The sequence below is a fragment of the Macrobrachium rosenbergii genome, chromosome 21 (assembly GCF_040412425.1).
Source record: "Macrobrachium rosenbergii isolate ZJJX-2024 chromosome 21, ASM4041242v1, whole genome shotgun sequence".
Lineage (NCBI taxonomy): Eukaryota > Metazoa > Arthropoda > Malacostraca > Decapoda > Palaemonidae > Macrobrachium > Macrobrachium rosenbergii.
The window spans coordinates 59,921,851-59,941,772 of record NC_089761.1 but is presented as its reverse complement, the minus strand read 5'-3'; the positions used below and the strand labels follow the sequence as shown (position 1 = coordinate 59,941,772).

Here is a 19,922-nt window from a genome sequence, read left to right as displayed (position 1 = left end):
CCGCAAGTCCCCAATGCAACTGACTTGATCAACAGTGCATGTTCGCCTGACTGCAGAAATTCCCTTAGTAAGTAAAGAGGCTCGTATACCAACCAAAAGGCACACTTTAATACCTCAAAGAATCTCAATTTCCTCGAAAGATCCAAAATACTGTTACCCAACAAAGAGTAAATCCCATTGCTGACCTTTGCTAACAGTTAAGTAGTCCCATCTATCAGTAGCTTGATAGTGACCTCATCAAAATGGCTATTGGCACCGTGCATAAGTGCGTGCACACGCGCATTCTCTCTCTCTCAGGTTTACAGCAAAACAAGCATTACCTGAAAAAATTTATTTGACAATAATCTAACATAACTGGATTGCAAGAAACAAGATATGAAATAAAACGGAATACTGATGTTCACCAAATGATCAAATATATTTAGGTCCACCATATTCAACTAATTATTGTCTCTAAATAATTTCCCCTCAATAGGTCAAAATAAGTCAGAGTCCAGTATATTCCCCAATAAGTACATCTTAACAACTTCCTCAGCAAAACATCTGAAGAAGTCAGATAAAACCCTTGTTAAACAAATGTATAAAAATAAAGATATGGGAATTCCTCCCATGTTACTTATAAAGTACATGCAATGCCAGATACAAGTGAGATATATGTAAAATGAAAAAAACAATCTACAGTTTGGGAAATCTAAAATGTTTCTTACCTCCAAACAGCAATGTTCACAGTCGTAATTGACAGGTCTCGAACCACAGAGCCTTCACCGAAGGCTTCCATCAATATTTGGTGTTGATCTTCGAATGACAGTTTGATAACTAATACCTTCACACCCTGGGGCTCTGCCCAAAAAAACCACACAAATGAATTCTCCGGAACCAGGACATTTCCGGCGAACAAACTTGCAAAGTCTTGTCGCTAGGCAGGGATGTTCTCGCGTCTCAAGAATATCTGATGCATTTGACACGCATACAGTTTTCCTAATCAGGATGTGCGCCAAACACCAGCTAAGCATTCTCTCAAGGCTCTTCACAATGCATTTAGCCACACTTACTGATCAAAAATCTACTGTGTATTGCAATTCATAAAATATCTGTAACCTATGAGCTATTCATATTGATGTGTGTGTATTTACATGGATTTTTGAGGTGAACATAAATGGAATACATCTGGAAAATCATAAGAACAGAGGAGACAGAAATCTCACTTGTAAAGTTCTCAATGAAGCAGCTTATGTCAGTGAATTTTATTGTATTGGGGTTCATCCCCAGTTCAACAGTTAAAGGAACTGTTGTGTGGTTTTTTCTGTAGGTCACTCCCATTCAGGGAAACCACTTAATATTGAAAAAAATATATTTCTGGAAAACACACACACACACACACACACACACACACACACACACACACACACACACACACACACTAAAAGAAAGAGTGCGTGCATATGAAGCATTTGTCATAAAATATTCGTGTAACAATCTTGAAAGTAAAGTGAAGGCAAAATAAGTGTAAGTGGTATACATGAACATAGAAAAGCTTATAGTAAAATTTATAGTAGAGCAAATTGGAGGCCGATGAGGATGTATGATGTAGGAAATAAATTGAGAGTGTTTTCATTGTTTCTTATGATTTAAGCAAAGAGGGTTCGGCTATGTCGAGGGGTGAGTGGTTGGTTTGGTGGTAAATATGGGTCTAAGACTAGGGTGCTCGGTATCGCTGGGGCTATCTATCTTTTGGATGGAATGGTGTCATAAGTCAGGAAAGCACAGTAGGGATAATATGCGATAAGAAAAGTAGATGTTGAACTGACAGGGAATTGTAAAAAGAAACTGCTGGAATTGTTTGAGTGTTTGCAATAGACGAAAGTCCTGTGTAATGTCAAGAGGATAATAGAATCCAAGAGATGGAGCGGTGGTGGGTAATATGGATTTTGGAAGAATGAATGTGGTTGATTTATTTTAGTCTTGAAAGTAATTACAATAGGATGAGGAATAGGTGAGTGACAGAATAAGAGGACAACAAAGGTAGGAGGGTGTGCGGAAGAATGGAAAGTCGTGCGTTTTTCAATTTTTATTTATTTAATTATTATTTATTCATTATTATTATTATTTTTTTGGAAGCCAAGGTTAGAATGTATGAAAGGACAGTTGTCAGTGCTCTTTTATGGAAATGGTGGAGGTTGAATGCGAGTGAAACGAAAAGGTTGAAACTGTTGAGAAGAACTGTTTGCATAGTATGTGTGCCGGAGAAATATTGAAGATGAGAGAAGTGTGGATATTTAAAAATACGAGTTAGCATCGGTGAAGAGATGGGTCTCTAGTGTGTTATGAAAGAATTTTGGTCGTGTAAAGAATGGATGATGGTTGGTGGATGAAACATGTATGGTTCAGAAGTGTTAAGAGAAAGGAGGAGAAGAAATAGAAATGGCTCGATAGATGGATGAAAGATCCATTAGGAAGTAAGGGCCGTAGTATTCTAGAAGCGCAAAAGATGGAGATGAATGGTGCTGTATGTGATTCCGATGAGCTTCTGTCTGTGGGTGTGTCGGGTGGAGGTTTGAGGAGGAACAAGATAGCCAGATGACGTATCATGTCTTAATATCATACAGAGGCACAGCCGAACTTTCGGGAATTCCATCAAGCAAAATGAAACAGTAGAAAACTCGACTGATTGACTAGTTGTAAAAGTATAAAAAATGTCATAATTGACAACACTTTAAAATGCGTAATGATGATTAAAGTATACGATAGAATAAATGACAACACACAAAAGGGAACATCAAAACGAAAAACTGAACAACTGTAAATCAAAGCTGACGAAAAACGCAGTGACCAAGGAAGAAGAAATTTTAAACTAAACAGAAGTAATCAAATAAAATCATTGACCAGACATACCAAAAAAATTAAAACAATAATAGTAATAATGATAAAGTGAAAATAGTATATTGAATAATTTGCTGTTCAAGGCTGTAGTTGAAAGGTATCTCTGAGTCAAGAACAGACTGGGAATGGAAGAGGGAGAAGTGGTGACTGGTTTTAACTATGCAATGCGCACTAGAGTTGAGGTAGTAGTGAGGTGATTGCTGTTTTAAATTGGGAACTCGTAGAAATTGAAGGGAAAATTTTATCTGCTTTGTGTTTGACCAAGGATTTGAAAATGACTCAATTCTGTGTGATGGTGGCAGTGTATGACACTGAGTCTGATTTCTCCCAGTCTCCCTCACGAAGAAAGACCACATCACCACACACACACATATAAACCCCCGAGGCCTTTTCTCTATTAGATTTTATGCTGCATATTTTCGTCCGAGCTGTATTCTTAAAATCATATTTGAAATCTTAATCATTATATTAGTTTGCTAGTGGTTTCTTTATTTTGCTGTCACATGAAAGTGTTAAGTAGAAAATGTCTCTCTCTTAATACCTCTTCGTGAACCATTGTAAGTTGCTTGTTTCGTTTCTTCCTGTGTGTATTTTGGATTGCATATTTCTGAAAGCTTTCAAAAGTAAGCCTCCGTAGGGGGTTAGTGCCGTCAGTGTACCTTATGCGGTGCACTGTAGGCATTACTTGAGTTTCTTTGCAGCGTGCCTTCTGCCCCTAGCTAAAACCCCTTTCGTTCCATTTACTGTACCTCCTTTCATATTCTCTTTCTTCCTTCTTACTTTCCACCCTCTCGTACCAATTGTTCCATAGTGCAGCTGCGAGGTTTTCCTCCTGTTACACCTTTCAAACCTTTTATTGTCAATTTCCGTTTCAGCGCTGAATGACTTCATAGGTCCCAGTGCTTGGCTTTTGGCCTAGATTCTATATTCAATTCTGTTCAATTAAAAAATGAGCCTACTGGTAAACTTTCTTTACGGTTTGGCTCTCCTATGAACTTGAGTGTCTGTAAGCGTCGGTGATTTCTTTCCCCTGTGCTTTAGGTCTAAATACCTTGGAGTTTTGCTTCACCCTAACGTTGAGAAAAGCTTAATGTTGCTGTCTTGCTGATGTCTGTTGTGAATCTTGCCGAATGGTCCCCAGTTATTCAGTTTTTTCCAGGAATGCATCCAACATATGTTTTCTGTGTTTAAAAGAACAAAATGCCGTAAACGTAGCTCTACAATAATACTGTTTTACATCCTTTTATGTTAATTGTGGGTAGTAGCATTATTTCGTAGAATTCCATGTATAAGGTTTCAAGTGGGAGAGGCAACGAACCCATCACCACCCAGATAGTGCCTGTATGTCTTGCCATCACGGCTAAAATATGGGTACTCCACACGACTTGACAGCTCAGACATTTTACCGCATTGTACTGTATACGAATGTGTAGGCCGCTTCTCCTTTTATCCATATAAACTCACTGTACTTGATCTAAGGGGATGTTTGCGAATCGAGAAGTTTCGTCGAAACTGACGTTGTCACTAAAAGGCTCTGTAGAGTCTTTCAAGGACTCTCAAAGTGTGTGTAGAGTGTTTTAGGTGGGTCAGCGGCATTCATTACCCAATAATTATGATGGTGTGTGAATAGGGATGCTCTCTTCTTGAACCTGAGGAGAATCAAACTTGTATTCATTTTCTGACAGTGTGAAAGTAAAGCTTTGTATGTAATATATATATATATATATATATATATATATATATATATATATATATATATATATATATATTATATATATATATATATATATATATATATATATATATATATATTATATATATATATATATATATATATATATATATGAATGAATGAATGAATGAATGAGAAAAATACATGTTTATATCGTATACTTTTTCTTTTGCCGTGTGTTTACTTTGTTTTTCCTGTAAGTGAATATAGGTATTTCCATCTACTCATATCCTTTTCCTCTCGCTTGTTTACAGAAGTATTATTATTATTATTATTATTATTATTATTATTATTATTATTATTATTATTATTATTATTATTATTATTAGCAAGTAATTGTCCATTGTAAGTGATTTTAAAATTTACTTTTTCTTTGCAGGTGAGTGGATGAAACTTTTCGAATACTCCATTATAAGCACTGGTATAGTAGGGGCTTCATGTGTGAGTAACTGTGCACCATTTTTAGAGCCTTTGTTGTTCTTGCGGTAACGTCGCTCAAGACGTGACAGGAGACGATTCCTCCCTTGTGGAAAGTATATTGAAGGGAATAAATAAATTTTTTTCTCTCTCTCTCTCTCTCTCTCTCTCTCTCTCTCTCTCTCTCTCTCTCTCTCTCTCTCTCTCTCTCTCTCTCTCCGCTTGGTAAGTTGCTGCAGTAACTTTGTAGAGCAGTCACCTTTCGTGATTTATTCTCATTGAAAAGACTATTACAAAATGTAAAAGAGCACTAAATCTAATTAAAAAACTATCGGACACTGCTTGGGGAGGCGATAGACCCACACTGTACTGTATAAAGCAACAGTGCTGTCTATCATTGATTATGGAAGCTAAATATATGGCTCGGCATCAGACGCAACGCTGAACGTTAGACTCAGTTCATAATGAAGGCCTTAGAATATGTTCAGGAGCCTTTAGATCATCACCAAAGTCATCTTTACAAGTTGAATGTGGTGAACTGCCCCTCTCTCTCCATAGAGAGTTAGTAACAGTGTGGAGTGCCCTGAGAATTCAGACAAGTGATTCTCCAACCAAAAAATTATGTGGATTAAGAGATGTGTTTATAAAGTCATTCACTACCTTTCCCTATTAGAGCTTGAGGATTGCTCGAGTTACTGAATTTAAATATACAGCTACCTTCAATAGTAAAATTACCTCCTCCTTGGAATATGAATGAAATGAAAATTTGCACAGACTTAAAATATTTATCAAAAAGGTACTCATATACCTGAGAACACCATGGACAACATACAGTAGAACATATAATCCGAAAAGGTCCTCATTACGCAATATACACCGACGGATCTAAGTCACAATATGGAGTGGGATATGCTGCAGTATCCCCAGACAAAAGGTATCAGTTCTCTCTACCAGATAATGCCTCAGTATTTACAGCTGAGTTACGTGCAATAGCATCAGCCATAAAAATAATTAGAGAAACCTCATGTAACAATTTTGTGATTTATAGTGACTCCAGAAGCGCTATAGAAGCCATTCAAAGCTTTAATAAAAAAATATTGTACAACAAATTAAGTTTTCACTCCATAAATTGTATAATAAAAAAAATATTGACGTATGCCATGCCCATGTAGGGATGGAAAGGAAATGAAGAGGCTGATAAAGCAGCTAAAGAAGCGGTCCACACTAGAAGAGCAAATGTAAACATCCCTATTAGTGACTATATAAGATATGTAAAAACAGTCAGTGTAACTAATGGCAAAATACATGGAATGAAGAACCTGAAAATAATAAATTAAAACAGATAAAATCTTGTGTTAGAAAATGGAGTTCATCATATCAGAGAGAGAGTCACGCAAGTAATTCTGACGCGTCTTCGAATAGGTCATACTCATTTGACACATGGACACTTGATGAACAGTCCACATGGCCCTCCTCCCGAATGCCCAGAGTGCAAAGTGTTGATAACAGTCAAGCATGTATTGTGTGAATGCCCAAAATATAACCTGCAGCCATTATCAAATTTTGGAAGTAGATCAATAAAGGAAATTTTGTCATTATCTTCTACATGTTCAGTAATACCGCTTTTAATCTTCAGGAGGTGCTGTGATTTAATGGATAAAATATAAAAAGTAAATAATAAAAATATGAAAACCTTAGGGTGTCTAATGAATTTTGAAACTACTAAACTTTAAAATGTTACTTAACTTACTCTGAATTTTAATATACCTTTATAGTGAGTACCGGTATATATGGAAACATGGGTATAAATGTATTTATTGTTTGAGTGTGCTCCATTATGAGAGCGTATGCCTTTGTGAGGTTTATAATTTCATTTCCATTCATTCATCTCCATACCGAATGACTTATTTGGTCCCAGTGCTAGGTCTCTTGGCCTAGACCTGGCATTTCATCCAAATCCTTCGGGCCAGCCCTATGAGAGCTGTTACTCAGCTCAGTGGTCTGGTTAAACTGTTTTGATAATAATAATAATAATAATAATAATAATAATAATAATAATAATAATAATAAAAGACTATTATAAGAAAATGAAAAAGGGGTTTTGAGGAAAGTGGGGGCAGTGGAGGGGCCAGTAATGGGATACAGTACATAGAAGTAAAGAAAATTATAAGTGAAATGAAGAATGGCAAAGGTACTAGGTATAAAAAGGGAAGAGTGGACGCTGGCACGGTTAAGTGCAATCTCGGAAGAGGAAGTAATGTCACATGACTGGTGACTGGGAAGAAATTCTGATGATAAGTGTGTTTCAACAGAAAGAGCACTGGATAAGAGCTCGCGAGCATTTGCGAACATTTGTGAACAGCGATACGGTTTCATTAGAAGGAGAGATACAGTTGATGTTCTCTTTATAACGAGACAGATACAGGAAGAGGGTCTAGAAGGTAGTCGGAAGCTCTACTGTGCAATGAGCATTCATTGACCAGGGAAGGCATTTGATTGAATACCAAGGGAGGTGGTGGTTTTTGGTGATTAAGAAGTAGGAAAGCACCAGAAAAGTATGTTAGGTTGGTTGTAATGATGTATAAAAGAATAAGGACCTCAGTAATGACAGCCAGTGGCAAAATAGAGATGTTTTAATTTTAAGTTAGTGTACTTCAAGGATCGGCAGTTATCCCATGTGTGTGTTTACTGGTTATGGATAAATTGAACGCAGAGATTAGGGATGATGGTCTATGGGATTTGTATTATGCACATGATTTGGTGATTACAGCAGAGGCTGAAGAAAATTGCAGAGAAGCTTCAGAGTGGCAGGAATCTCTTGAATGGGGCAGTATGAGGGTAAATGTTAGTAAAATTGAGGTCAAGGTGTCCAGCAAGCAGGGAGGGGCGATAAGTTATTCGTACAAGACACAAACAGGTATATAGACGATTTCAAATACTTACGATCTACGTGAAGCCAGGAGGAGGGTGGGTGTGAAGCTGAGATTGAAAGAAAGTAGAATAAATGCAGCCTGGGGGAAATGGAAGGAGGTGGAAGGGCTAGTACAGTAAACAAAATGGAAATAGACTTCAGAAGGAAAGAGGAACAGAAGCTAGGGCAAACAGAAATGAATTAATAAGAATGCTTGCATGATAATTCGGAAAATGAAGAAATTAGAAATGGCGGGGTGGTCACTACTACTGGTATGATAAAGAGTCGAGGTTGAGATGTATGGGCACGTGGTAAGGTTGATTGAGAAGGCAGTAGTGAAAGGGCTTAGCTGGAACCTGTTCTGGGTAGAACGTCAACAGGGAGCACAGGATTGCCGTGGGTAATGAAATGTAGGAAGGTATGGAAGAAAAAGAATACTCATCAAGGCAACCGACCCCTGAGCATAGGGATAGATGTGAGATGAAGATATTAGTAAAAAGAGAATGATCTGGGATTTAAAACTTATTTTCTGGGATAATCTCTGTCTTAATGATTCGTGCAACTTTGTATATTGTATATAATATGAATAGGTCATTTATATGTTTTATTTCTATTTCCTATTTTTAAGTAATCCGTTTTTTTATTTTGATTTATTTATAGTTTGTATTTTGATATATATAGAACGAGCGCATTGAGTTCGTTCATGGCAATTTCACCCTCTGACCTTTCAACAATAGATCTTGTATTTCGTATGAGTTAAAATGGTTTATTAAAACATGAACTTTCATTCGGTACACCGTTTTAGATATTGTGCATATCATGTTGCCTTGAATTCATTAATTGTTGTTGATATTGAATTCGCACCTCTCGTGATGGGTTCCAAATCTCATGAATGGCGTTAATCCCATAATGGCGGCGGCCGTGTTTTCCTCATTCTACGGTCTTGGATGTTCTAGTGTTTATTTGCGAATCCTTGAGTTGCTTAAAGATCGATCGTGAAGAAGGACGACTTTATTTCACATTCTCGCTTGCCAGTAGATGCATCATAAATTTTAGAAATGGGTCAAAGATAAATTTAAGAAATCCGGAAGTAGTGAGGCCAGAATATGCACAAAGGGCTAACAGTAGCCCCGTGTACAGATGCAGGAAGAACTTGAGGTGGTTTTTCAAATATTTAAGAATAATGATACCAAGTAAAAGGTTCTCGGGTCATGGAATTTAATGGAAGGCTAAAAAGGGCATTGAAACAAATCGATTGAATTTCCACACGAAAATATGGTTATACATTATTGTAGTGCAGTGTGAATTGCTATAGACATGAATCGTGTTCCGATGAGACTGTCCAAAAGATTTTGTCGAGATGGGGATGAACTCTTGAGAATATTATGAGTCAGGTTGCAGGGTAGAGTGAGAAGTGATAGCATAATGGAGAAGGAAGAACCGTTTGTAGGGTAAACGCTCGGGCCGTGAGACACTGCGTAATTCCTCCGTTGTTTGGACACTTTCAGGAAAATGCATTTGAATGCGCCCCCTTCAGCATCAGTGAGACTTGTGCCCCCTCTACACAACACGCCGAGACCTCTGCGTTCCTATCAAAGTAACTGTTTTCTCATAAATTACGAAATAATAGCATATTTCCGATTAAACAGAGGTTCATTAAGATTTAGCCGTGCGCGGTGCTAACTCACAGGCCACAATGCTCTCGAAACTTTTACTTAAAACACTTTAAAAGTGGACGAGTGACGCCATCTCGATATTTGCCAAGTCACTTGTGTAAACAAACTGCCCATTTCCTGTGTTAAATCTGCAAAATATTTGTACCCATAGACGCTGACACCGTTTCCCTGAGATCAGTGGTAAACGCTGGTGCCTATGGGGCTTGGACGGGGAACTCTAGCGAATTTTCGGGATGCCAGACCGCTAAATATTTAAATAATAATTAGGTGGCTAAACACCAGAATAAGCTTATAAGTTGAGTAAATGTATTACGTGTTCATTATAATTCATTTGAAAATATTCGCTCTTGGAACAAACCAGATTCCTGAGACAAATTTCAATTTTTTTGCTGTGAACATTACGACGTAGATATTTTTCCCGTTTTCTTACCTTTTTTTATTTATTAATATATATTACATACAGTGTAATATATGTCACATACACAGTGTAAGTTTTGTCAAATATAATGGTGTTTTAAGTAATAATTTTGGATTTAAAACCTTTATTTCAGTCCTGTATTTTTGACGTCATGGCATCTTGACTCTCGTACCAGTTGTAGATGAATTGTCGTACTCGACTTTCTTGCATTTTTGTCAAAATGGTAACGTTCATATGTACACATTACATGTCTCAGAAGTGTGCATATTAATATAGACTTGAATAAATGAAAAGTCCTAACAACAAAATAGTATATTGCTATCGTAAACAATTTACTAATGCGTCGTCCGCTCTTGGATGTTTGTGGCAGCCAGATGTACAATAAGGCTGGAAAATTGTCCCCGCCACAGTTTCGCTACTTTGATGGAGTAAAGTGCTGTAAACAAACATTCTTACGTATTTTAAGTGGTATTGTGAGTGAATTAAGAACAAAATGTGTATAATTGCAATCAAATAAACACTGGGGAGCTTCAGTTGTGACGTCATTAAAGATAAAACCACGGATTAAAGGTAAAAATGACAGACGGGAATTCCATGCCTCATACTTTCACTAGTGTAGTTAAGAAAATGTTGTTTTATCGTGCTGATTACAACTAAAATCTTGAGTTATATCTATAAACATTACATATGTACGCAATTAGTGTTCATCACACTGCCACGATGTGTCTCATGCCCGATCGTTTACCATAGATGAAGCACCATAAATTCCATAATTATAACAGGGAGGAGACGGCTTGGATGTCCGCCCGCCCTACCCCAGGGAGAATAGTCTGTGGTGGTTTCAGGCGGGCAGCTACTGTGGACAGAACTAGAGATATTGAAGATTCAGAGCTGACTGTGAGACGGGGGATTGGAGAGGTTGGAGGTGAGTGGAGATTTGTTGAAGTGAAAGCGTAAGGAAATCAAGGGCAGCGGAATTTCAGAGAGGCCCTTTGTGTCGCTGGGCAGTGAGGACGGTGATTATGCTGGTGGTAGGGTTATCAGTTCGTGAGTGCGAGATCCCTAGTCATCGAATGAACTTCATGCGTGCCAACTTGAAATTTGGAATTTCCCTTTCATTCATACATCAACCTGTATTGCAAAGGCATTGTTCATCTGAAATTTGAAAGGAGGTTTGATGGATTTTGAAGTGTGTTCTGTTTCTTATTTTGATTGGGAAAATTACCCAACTGTTTAAGCTATTTTGTAAATTCAATAATCCATAGGCCTAGACTCTATAGTCTGAGATTTGATGGCTTATTCTTTCCCTCTGATACTAAAGTTTGGAGTTACAGATTTCCTGCTTCCGTTTTCATGTTTATAACTTTCAATCGTTCCATTGTTTAAAAGAGATATAATAATCTCAAATATTCTAAAGAATCAATCTGTAATTGTTTAGTGTTTAAGTGACAGGATATAATCAACCACCTAAGAGCCTGTTTACAATCTCTCATCTATTTAAGAAATTGGCTATAATCCCTCATTTTCAGTAAGCCGGTTTTATTCTTCCGTCCTTAACTCTATTTTCTGCGAGTGACCATACAGTTTTCCGTCCTTTGAAACACGTGTTATAATCTCCCATCTTTAAAGACTGGTTATAATCTCTCATCTACTATGGCCCAGTTATCTATCAACCACCTTTCTTATAATAAATGGTTCCTTAGTTAATATTTTGCCCAGATTTTGAGTTTTGAAAGCATTGCAGTTTTTTAAATGGTGCACGCATATAAACTAGATGTATGGTTTTTTCAGTGGAGTTGTCAAGAAATAACTTCGTTATCACGTTTCGTCACTTGAGGGAGGAGCAAAGGCTTTGGCTCTTGTCCGCAGTTTGTGTTTTGTTTGTATACTGTTTGGAGTTACGCTGTTATTTGGAAGCCAGTGGAAGTAACTCCACTGCTTGGAAACTTAGGTTGGAAGTTATGTTGGCTGTTTGCAGGGGATAGGATGTTCTGCTGGTGTTCGGAAGCTTAAGAAGTTCTACTGTACTTTAGGAGGTCTGGGGTGTTCTGCTGCTGCTGCTGCTTCTGTTGATAGTTAAAAGTTGTTCTGCTGTGTAACTTTTTTTTAAGTGGTGCTGACAAGTACTTAGGCTTAATAGGTTCCCGATACCAGGAAAAAAAAGTGGCGGGCGACCCCGAAAGAAACCAGTGGGTTCTTTTCCTGAAATGTCGGAAAAAAAAGGGTTATCTGCCACCCATACAAAAAAAAAATGCCAATGTCGAGATTAGAAATAATCAAGTCCATTTTTTAAAACCAAGTTTCATGTTGTCGTAGATTAATTAGCGTTTGCGCTACACATTTCAGGATGGTGTTATTTCAATCATATGTTGAGTGGTGGGAGATTTGTTAGTCTTATTTGCAGTTGAGAAAATACAGGTATTGGGAGGCAAGCATTTCCTTCGATACTAGTCGAGATTTTCAAGCTGTGCAACTGCTTCGTATCGAATTGCATGTAGGTTTGGTGAATGTTTTTATTTGCAAAATTCCTTTTATATGGCATCAGAATTCGTCTTAGTTTGAAAAGCTGTTGTTTGTATGTGCGTAAGCATCCGGTGTGGCACTGGGTGTCACCCAGTGTCAGCGACTTTATGCCCTGCGACCTGTGTAGAGACCATGTCCGGCCAGGAGACAGTTTTGCTCCTGCGCAGCAAATGCCGCTAAAGGCCGCCACTAACGTTCAGTTTACCTGCGCAACTATTCCTGCACAGTCGTCCTGTGCAGGCAAATCTTCACCGCTAAATAGTCTTTTTCCTCAGTCCTCCGTAGCAGCCATGGCGTCAACACACGATGCGCTGGTTGTAATTGGCTTGCTGATAAAAAAAAAAAAAAATCATAAACGTCAAGTAAGACGTCCAGTGCTCCCATGTGAATTTGTAGAGAGTTTAAATTTGGCCCCAAGGACCTTCATAATGTTTACTGAATATTTTATGAATGAAGGAAGCGTTCCATGTAAAGATAATTGCGTTTATCAAGTTATTAATTGTTTTTCATTTTAAAGTTGACATAGGCCTAATATTGTTTTTCTCAGGTTCATTAAAATGCTTAATACTGATTTGTCTTCATTTTAAGAATAACTATGATGTGTTACAACGAGTGAACATCTATAGTTTACTACTGTTCCTTTGTTTCATTTGTGTGTTTATCAGTCTAATTTTATTTCAAAACTTGCTTGCCTGGGATGTGAGCAAAGAATAAACTTGCATAGTCTAATATTGTTTTGTTTTTACCACCAGAATGTTGAATATTTTGTTCTCATTTTAAAAATAAATTGCATATATGATGCATAATCATGAATAGATGCATTATAGGCATAGTCTAGTTTCGCGTTATTTCGCCATAATGCGTATTTATTCTCATTTAAAAACAAACTTTATATTTAGTTTATAATCACGAGTAAACATACATAGGCTTAAACTGTTACGAAAGCTTTTGGATTTTACTTGCCCAAGCAGTCTCATTCATATAGATTTCAATGAAATCTACAAGACATTCAGGAATGATGGTGCCAGTTTCAGCCTTCAGTATACACAATTATTTTTCCAGTGGAAAAATGGCAAAATTATTAATATATATTATTCTAACTACGTATCAATTACTAAAAAACAAGTAAATCCGATATATCAACAATTTAGGTATAAATGCTTTTAAATTTAATAAAACTCAACTCTATGTTCTTGACTGGTACACAATATCTGTTCAGGGACAGAAAGCGAACTGAGCCAAAAAAGTTGTCTCCATACATTAACATTGAATTTCACATGCGCAGTGGAGACGAACTTCCACCACTAATGATACAGTCTTTTTCCTCAGTCCTCCATAGCATTCATAACGTCAACAGACGATGCTCTGGCTGTAATTGGCTTGCTGATATCATGTAAAAAATCATAAATGTCAAGTAAGATGTCTATAGCAGAGTCCACCGCTCTTCGCAGCTAAGCCCCCACCCACTGCACGCCAGTGATTGGCTAGCTCTCGAGGGGTGAATGACGTCACACTAGTTAACAGTCCAAATGATTACCAGTACGGATTTGACTCCGTTAGGTCATGTTGAATGTCGTGCATGAATGATGACACCACAGATTTGAGTTCCCGGAGTTTTGAAGTGTGCAATTAATATCTCCGATAAAAGATATATTAAGTTACAGTATATATCATTAGGAAGATGTTGGATCTGTGCAATTTTTTTTTTTTTTTTTATCATGCGGAACCTAAATACACAAGCATCTTGCTTTTTTTTTATTTTTAAATTGGTGTTGGCCTAAATAAGCATCCCACATAGACCACATTAATTGAAATGAAGCATAGACTTATGCAGCCATGTCAGATGTTAATATCATTGAGAGATTAGGCCTACACGTCAATTTTTTATATTTTGAGGCAGTGACAGGTCATAGGACTACACATCAAATTTTTACATTTTGATGCAATGACAGGTCATAGACCTACACGTCAATTTCTTATATATTGAGGCAATGACAGGTCATAGGACTACACATTAAATTCTTATATTTTGAGACATGACAGGGCATGGGCCTACACGTCAATTTCTTATCGCAAATAGTTTTCTTCCCTATCTGTTGGAAATAGAGCAACGTTTAATTAATATGGTAGTTTCAACTCCACGATAAATAATGTATAATATAAAGTGGAATGTACACTTACAAGCAAGTGCACATGCACATACATGGCCATAGTAATTGTAACGCCACTTATACCACAGAGAATAAAAGCAAAACTTATGGCACGTAGCCAATGGCACACACAGATCAATCATAGGACTGTGTCAGCCTTAACCACAACTATCAAACTGCTCTCAGTGAAATATATTGAAAATATATATTATATTACTGTGATAGTGAATATAAGGCTGCTGTAGCATTTCTATGAAAATGTAGGCTATGGTAGGAAGGCATCATAAGATACGTAACGAGATAAGAAAAAATAAACGATAGCTTAAAAAGTTATGTACTAGATGATCCAAACCAGTCTGCAAATAGCCCATGATATTTAGCATAGACTGTATTCATAAAGATCCTGATTACTTTTAATTAAAACAAATGACTAAATTTCAGTTAACAAGAGTAGGCAGATAATTCTTCACACCAGTAGTTTATGAATGGGTCTATGTTTATTCTGCAATGTTAGGTCACCATATGAAAAGTTTTCGAAGACAAAACTACAAGCACCATAACAACAAAAACAAAAATAAGAAGAACCACAATAAAACGACTGAGTATGAGATAGGCCTATAATCCAAACACCATACTGTAAGCTGCATAAACCTACAAAAAGACATAGGACATTATAGGTCTACATCCATTTTTATGATCCTGTTATTTCAAAAGAAGATAATGTCCTTAAGAAAATTCTCAGCAAATTATATCCAGTATGACTCGTACAGCCTATTATACTGCAACTTTAAGTTAAACATAGGCATATTCTGGTTTTGTAGATTGCCGTCAGTGCTTGTCATCCCTCCGAATGTGTAAATGATTGCAATGAAATGGATTTTATGACTGTTAAAAAGTTGTAAAATTTCCTAAAATCAATATGAAATATCAGTCTGTACAGCTCTGAGAAAGTCTTTGTTTTTAAATTTAGAATGGTGAACACGCTTGACAATATCAGACGGTAATTATCATTGTCCAGTGATTCAAGTGCACCGATTCGAATGCAGACATTCCCTGTGTCACCTCCGTATTCAGGTGAACCTCATTTACGAAACACAACACTGCAGCATCGCGGAACACTCCTGACTTTGTTTATATTTTCTCTTTTTTTTTTTTTTTTTTTTTACCACCTTTATTGAGATGCGTATTACGATTTTGTTTCAGGGGATAAAATAACGTTTCCATTTGATAATCTGCAGAACGTATTTTAGTTCGGTACAACAACCATTGCAGTATTAAGAAACATGAAAAGAACCACAGATTAACCAACTTTTCAAAACTATTGCCAACCAATTAGCTTTAAGGGATGGTCGTGACGTAAGCAGTGGGCAGGGCGTAACTGCAAAGAGTGCTGGACTTTGCTATAGTAATAGGTCAGAATGTATAGAGTAAAAATTTATTGTGATTTACATGTAATGTAAAAGTTTGCCCATTGTGTTTTTGATAGTTTGGTCCATGACTATCTATCTGGAAGGGTGGCATAATAATCTGAACATTAGAGGGTCTGTAGGAGGTGGATTAAAAAGATATGAATTAATAAAATAAATCTGACATTTCACTTTTACTCTTGACCTCTACATATGGACAGTTATTCGGTAGCACTTGTCCTAAGGTATATGCATATTACATATGATGCTGATATGTTTCTGCATTAAAAATATATGAATCAATAAAAAAGACCTTAATTGCACCAGTGACCTTTGACATCTGCATATGGACGCATATTGCATAGCCCTTATCCTAAGATATAAGCATACCACATATGAATCTGATATATTTCTGCATTAAAAAGATACGAAACCAACAAAAAAGTGTATACCAAAACAGCAAAAGTTTTATCTCTACTAATATGACCTTTGTACTTGTACAGTATAGTTGTTGCCCTAAGGTATATGCACACCAAATATAAACCTGATTGGTTGTTGCATTAAAAAGTTATGAGCTGAGAAAAAAAGTGAGTACCAAATTGTTTACACAGATGCACATGATGGCATCACCCCACCTCATCAGGTGAGCTAAAAATCAAGTGTCAATACCCCAATAATAACCTATTTATTTGCAGAAAAATTTGCATCTGACACAGATGGGACTTGAAACATAAGGCCTCATTGGAGCTTGAAAACTTTTTTTCAATTTTTTTTTTAGGTATTACAAGGGAATTCTACAAGAAGCTAAACAAGAGGGAAGTTGAGCTATCTGTATGGGTTTGCCATAACTGTACTCTCAGCAACCTTCTCAAATGGATATTGACAGCTTTAATGGAATAGCAATTCCAGATGATCCTTCTGAGGACCTAGCATCACAAAGTACATCAACTGTAGATGATCCTTTAGGGGAGATAACCTCTACAAACTCGTTACTCCTCTTTAATATTAGTCTTCCAGTGGAACAGGTCAGTCAAGCTGAGGAGACATCACTCCCTGAAGAACCAATCCCCAATGCCATCATGATAGGTGCTCCAACAACCTACAAAGTAATTGAAGGTGGTTCAAGAAAAGGCGGTGATCTTCTCACAGATAGCCTTGGATTCCAGTATGTGAATTGCCTGGCCACTCTAAAACAGATACATTGTTCTCTGCAAGCCTCTTTATTACTGTCTTAGTCTTGTGACATGGACCCCCATCATGCATAAAAAACGCAGAATCATGTAACCTGTAAAACTCTAACATGTGGTCCTTAAACACTTCTAAACATGTTGTTCCTTTCATTGTATCCCCCTTAGGCAAGAAATACAACCCAGCTCCACCCAATTTACCAGTAAATGCCCCCAACACTATAACACTGTGGATGCTTCACGGTTTTTACAGTAAACTTGTGATGATGTCGGGATGCACTCTTGGGCCTCCTCACAATACTGCTGGCACTTCTTACCATTCTGAAGGTTGATTCATCTGAGAACATAACATCACATCATTGTTCCTTGGTCCAGTCTTTATATTTCCTACAGAAAGCCAGCCTTTTCTTCTTCATGCCATCTGTGAGGAGCGGCTTCTTTGCAGCACGGCGGCACGGTAATCCCAGGTCACGCTGCAGACGATGTTATACTGTACGAACAGCAACGTTTCCAAGCAGATCAGGATGCTTTTTCTTGAGTGCAGCTGCTGTAATTGAAGGATTATTCAATACTTCCCTCTTCAGAATTTTATCTGTCCTCGGAGAGGTCTTCTTCCATCCACAACCTGGTGTCCGCTGTGGCACAGCTCCTGGTGGGAGTCCAGCTGCCGCCTTTTTCAGACTGTAAATAGCTTGGCGAGAGACACCAATATCTCTGGCCACACGAATCACAGAGACTTCCTGCTCCAACTGGACAAGGGCATGGGCCTTTTCTTCATTTGTAAGCTTATGGCGTCCCATTAGTCAACAACAAACTGAGCTGTGGGCTGCCAAAGATGACTGAAAAATGTTCGAGTCAGGTGCTGATGGAGCAACTTGCTACAGATCCTCTCACACCAACAGCTCAGTGAGCACTGACAATTCCCGCCAGTTTTTCCGCTCGTATGGGTCCAAGGAACCTGCCAACCATACGACAAATCTCTGGTGACAGTGTTATGGCTGCCACGCAATTTTAAAGTTGACAAACATTTGATGTTAAGATTATTTTTGCATTTTCGCTGTAAATATTAATTTTGCGGCCACTGTAGCTTTTTATGACTAGCCTCATCATCATTGTCATAATCTTGAAGTGTTTAAGGCCATCTTTGAAGATATCTTTACATCATGAGAGCAAGGAATTATTATTTTAGTATAATAATCTCCAAAGTCTTCCTTCAAATGTCCTGCACCTGCAGCCAGTCCTGCACCAAATAACTGAGGAGAATATTGACCAAACGGTCCTCAAGTTCATCAGCTCCCAATAGGCCCTTTGGAAGTGATTTAGGCTTCATTCTAAGGGAAAGAATTGCAAAGACAACCAAGGCTGAGGTTTCTGGGTGTCTGGAAAGCTTCACCTTGGGTGGTGAAGGTTCTCAGGGAGGGGGATAAGTCTTACCTTTTCTTACACTTCTGTCATTAATGGCATTCCCAATATCCTTCCTTGTATACCTGCATCACACAGAGGAGTTCAAAATTCTTCAGGATGAGACCAGACAGCTGTTACGCAAGGAGGTGATCAAGCCAGTTTTAGACAAGCCACTGGGGTTTTGCAATTGTCTTTTTCTTGTTCCCAAGGCCTCAGGGGCTGAGACCAGCATTGGGTGTCTCCAATCATCTTTTTCTTGTGCCAAGGCCCTGAGCCATTGGAGACCGGTATTTGATGTCCCATTTCTCAAGTTGGTTTGTCTGACTCCTTTTGCAGTTGAGTCAGCAATTTGGTCATGGTGTCCATCCAGAATGGCAAATAGATGATTTCTATCGATATGGAGGATGCATACTTCATGTCCTGTTCCATCTTTAGACAAGGTAGTATCAGTGCTTTGTCTTTCAAGGGAAGGTTTTTAAACTCAAAGTTCTGTGGTTTGGTCTGGTATGGCACCACAAGTATTCACCCGTGTTTTGCACCATTAGCAGGATGGAGTCATCTGTTATGAATCAGTTCTGTGTTTTGACAACTAATTAGTTCTCTCCAACTTGTTTCAGGCAGTCTTGAGGGCAAAGGATTGTCTTCTGCATCTAGCCTGAGTGCTGGGCATTGTGATCAGTGTCTGCAAGTCTGTGCTGCTTCCAACCTAGTTGATTGGTCTACCTGAGGATGAAGATTGACACTCTTTTTGGGCTCTCCCAACAGAGACTGGTAGACAATTTTCTTAACTGTTGTAAGAATTTCAACCTCTAGAAAAGTCTCCAGGCAAGAAATGGTTGTCTCTTTTGGGACACATGGCCTCTTTAGAGAAGTTTGTCAGTATGGCCTGTCTACAAATGAGACCAGTCCAGTTTTACCTCAAAATCTCTTGGGACAGGTCTTGTCTTCTGGACTGGATACCAATGGTAGCTCTTTCAGTTCTTTATTCTCTTTGTTAATAAGTAGATCGGTCAAGACTGCTGATGGGTCTGCTTCTAGACTTCAAGATCCCTGACTCACATTGTCTGCAGACATGTAGGGGTCAGGCTGGGAGGCATTATGGGGAGCATCAAAATGTCAGGGAGTTGGACTATAGAGAAATGCAAGATCCATGTAAACTGCCAGGATTGAATGCACAATGGTGCCTACTGTCTCTGAAGTGGGTTCAACTAAACGTTG

The 19,922-nt window shown here is 37.9% G+C and overlaps 1 protein-coding gene across 21 annotated transcripts in view; it reads left to right on the top strand.

Annotated features, from left to right (window-relative positions):
- Positions 1-19,922, top strand: part of lap (like-AP180) — a 425,173-nt gene that overhangs the window by 125,369 nt on the left and 279,882 nt on the right. For 17 of the 21 annotated variants that reach the window (XM_067123895.1, XM_067123896.1, XM_067123900.1 and 14 more), the window contains exon 1: positions 10,818-10,959. The exons of the other annotated variants lie outside the window; for them this stretch is intronic. In XM_067123895.1, the coding sequence (XP_066979996.1) occupies positions 10,833-10,959 (127 nt within the window). In that variant the 5' untranslated portion in view covers positions 10,818-10,832. Of the gene's footprint in view, positions 1-10,817; positions 10,960-19,922 lie in introns of those variants that run through there. 21 annotated transcript variants of the gene reach the window in all.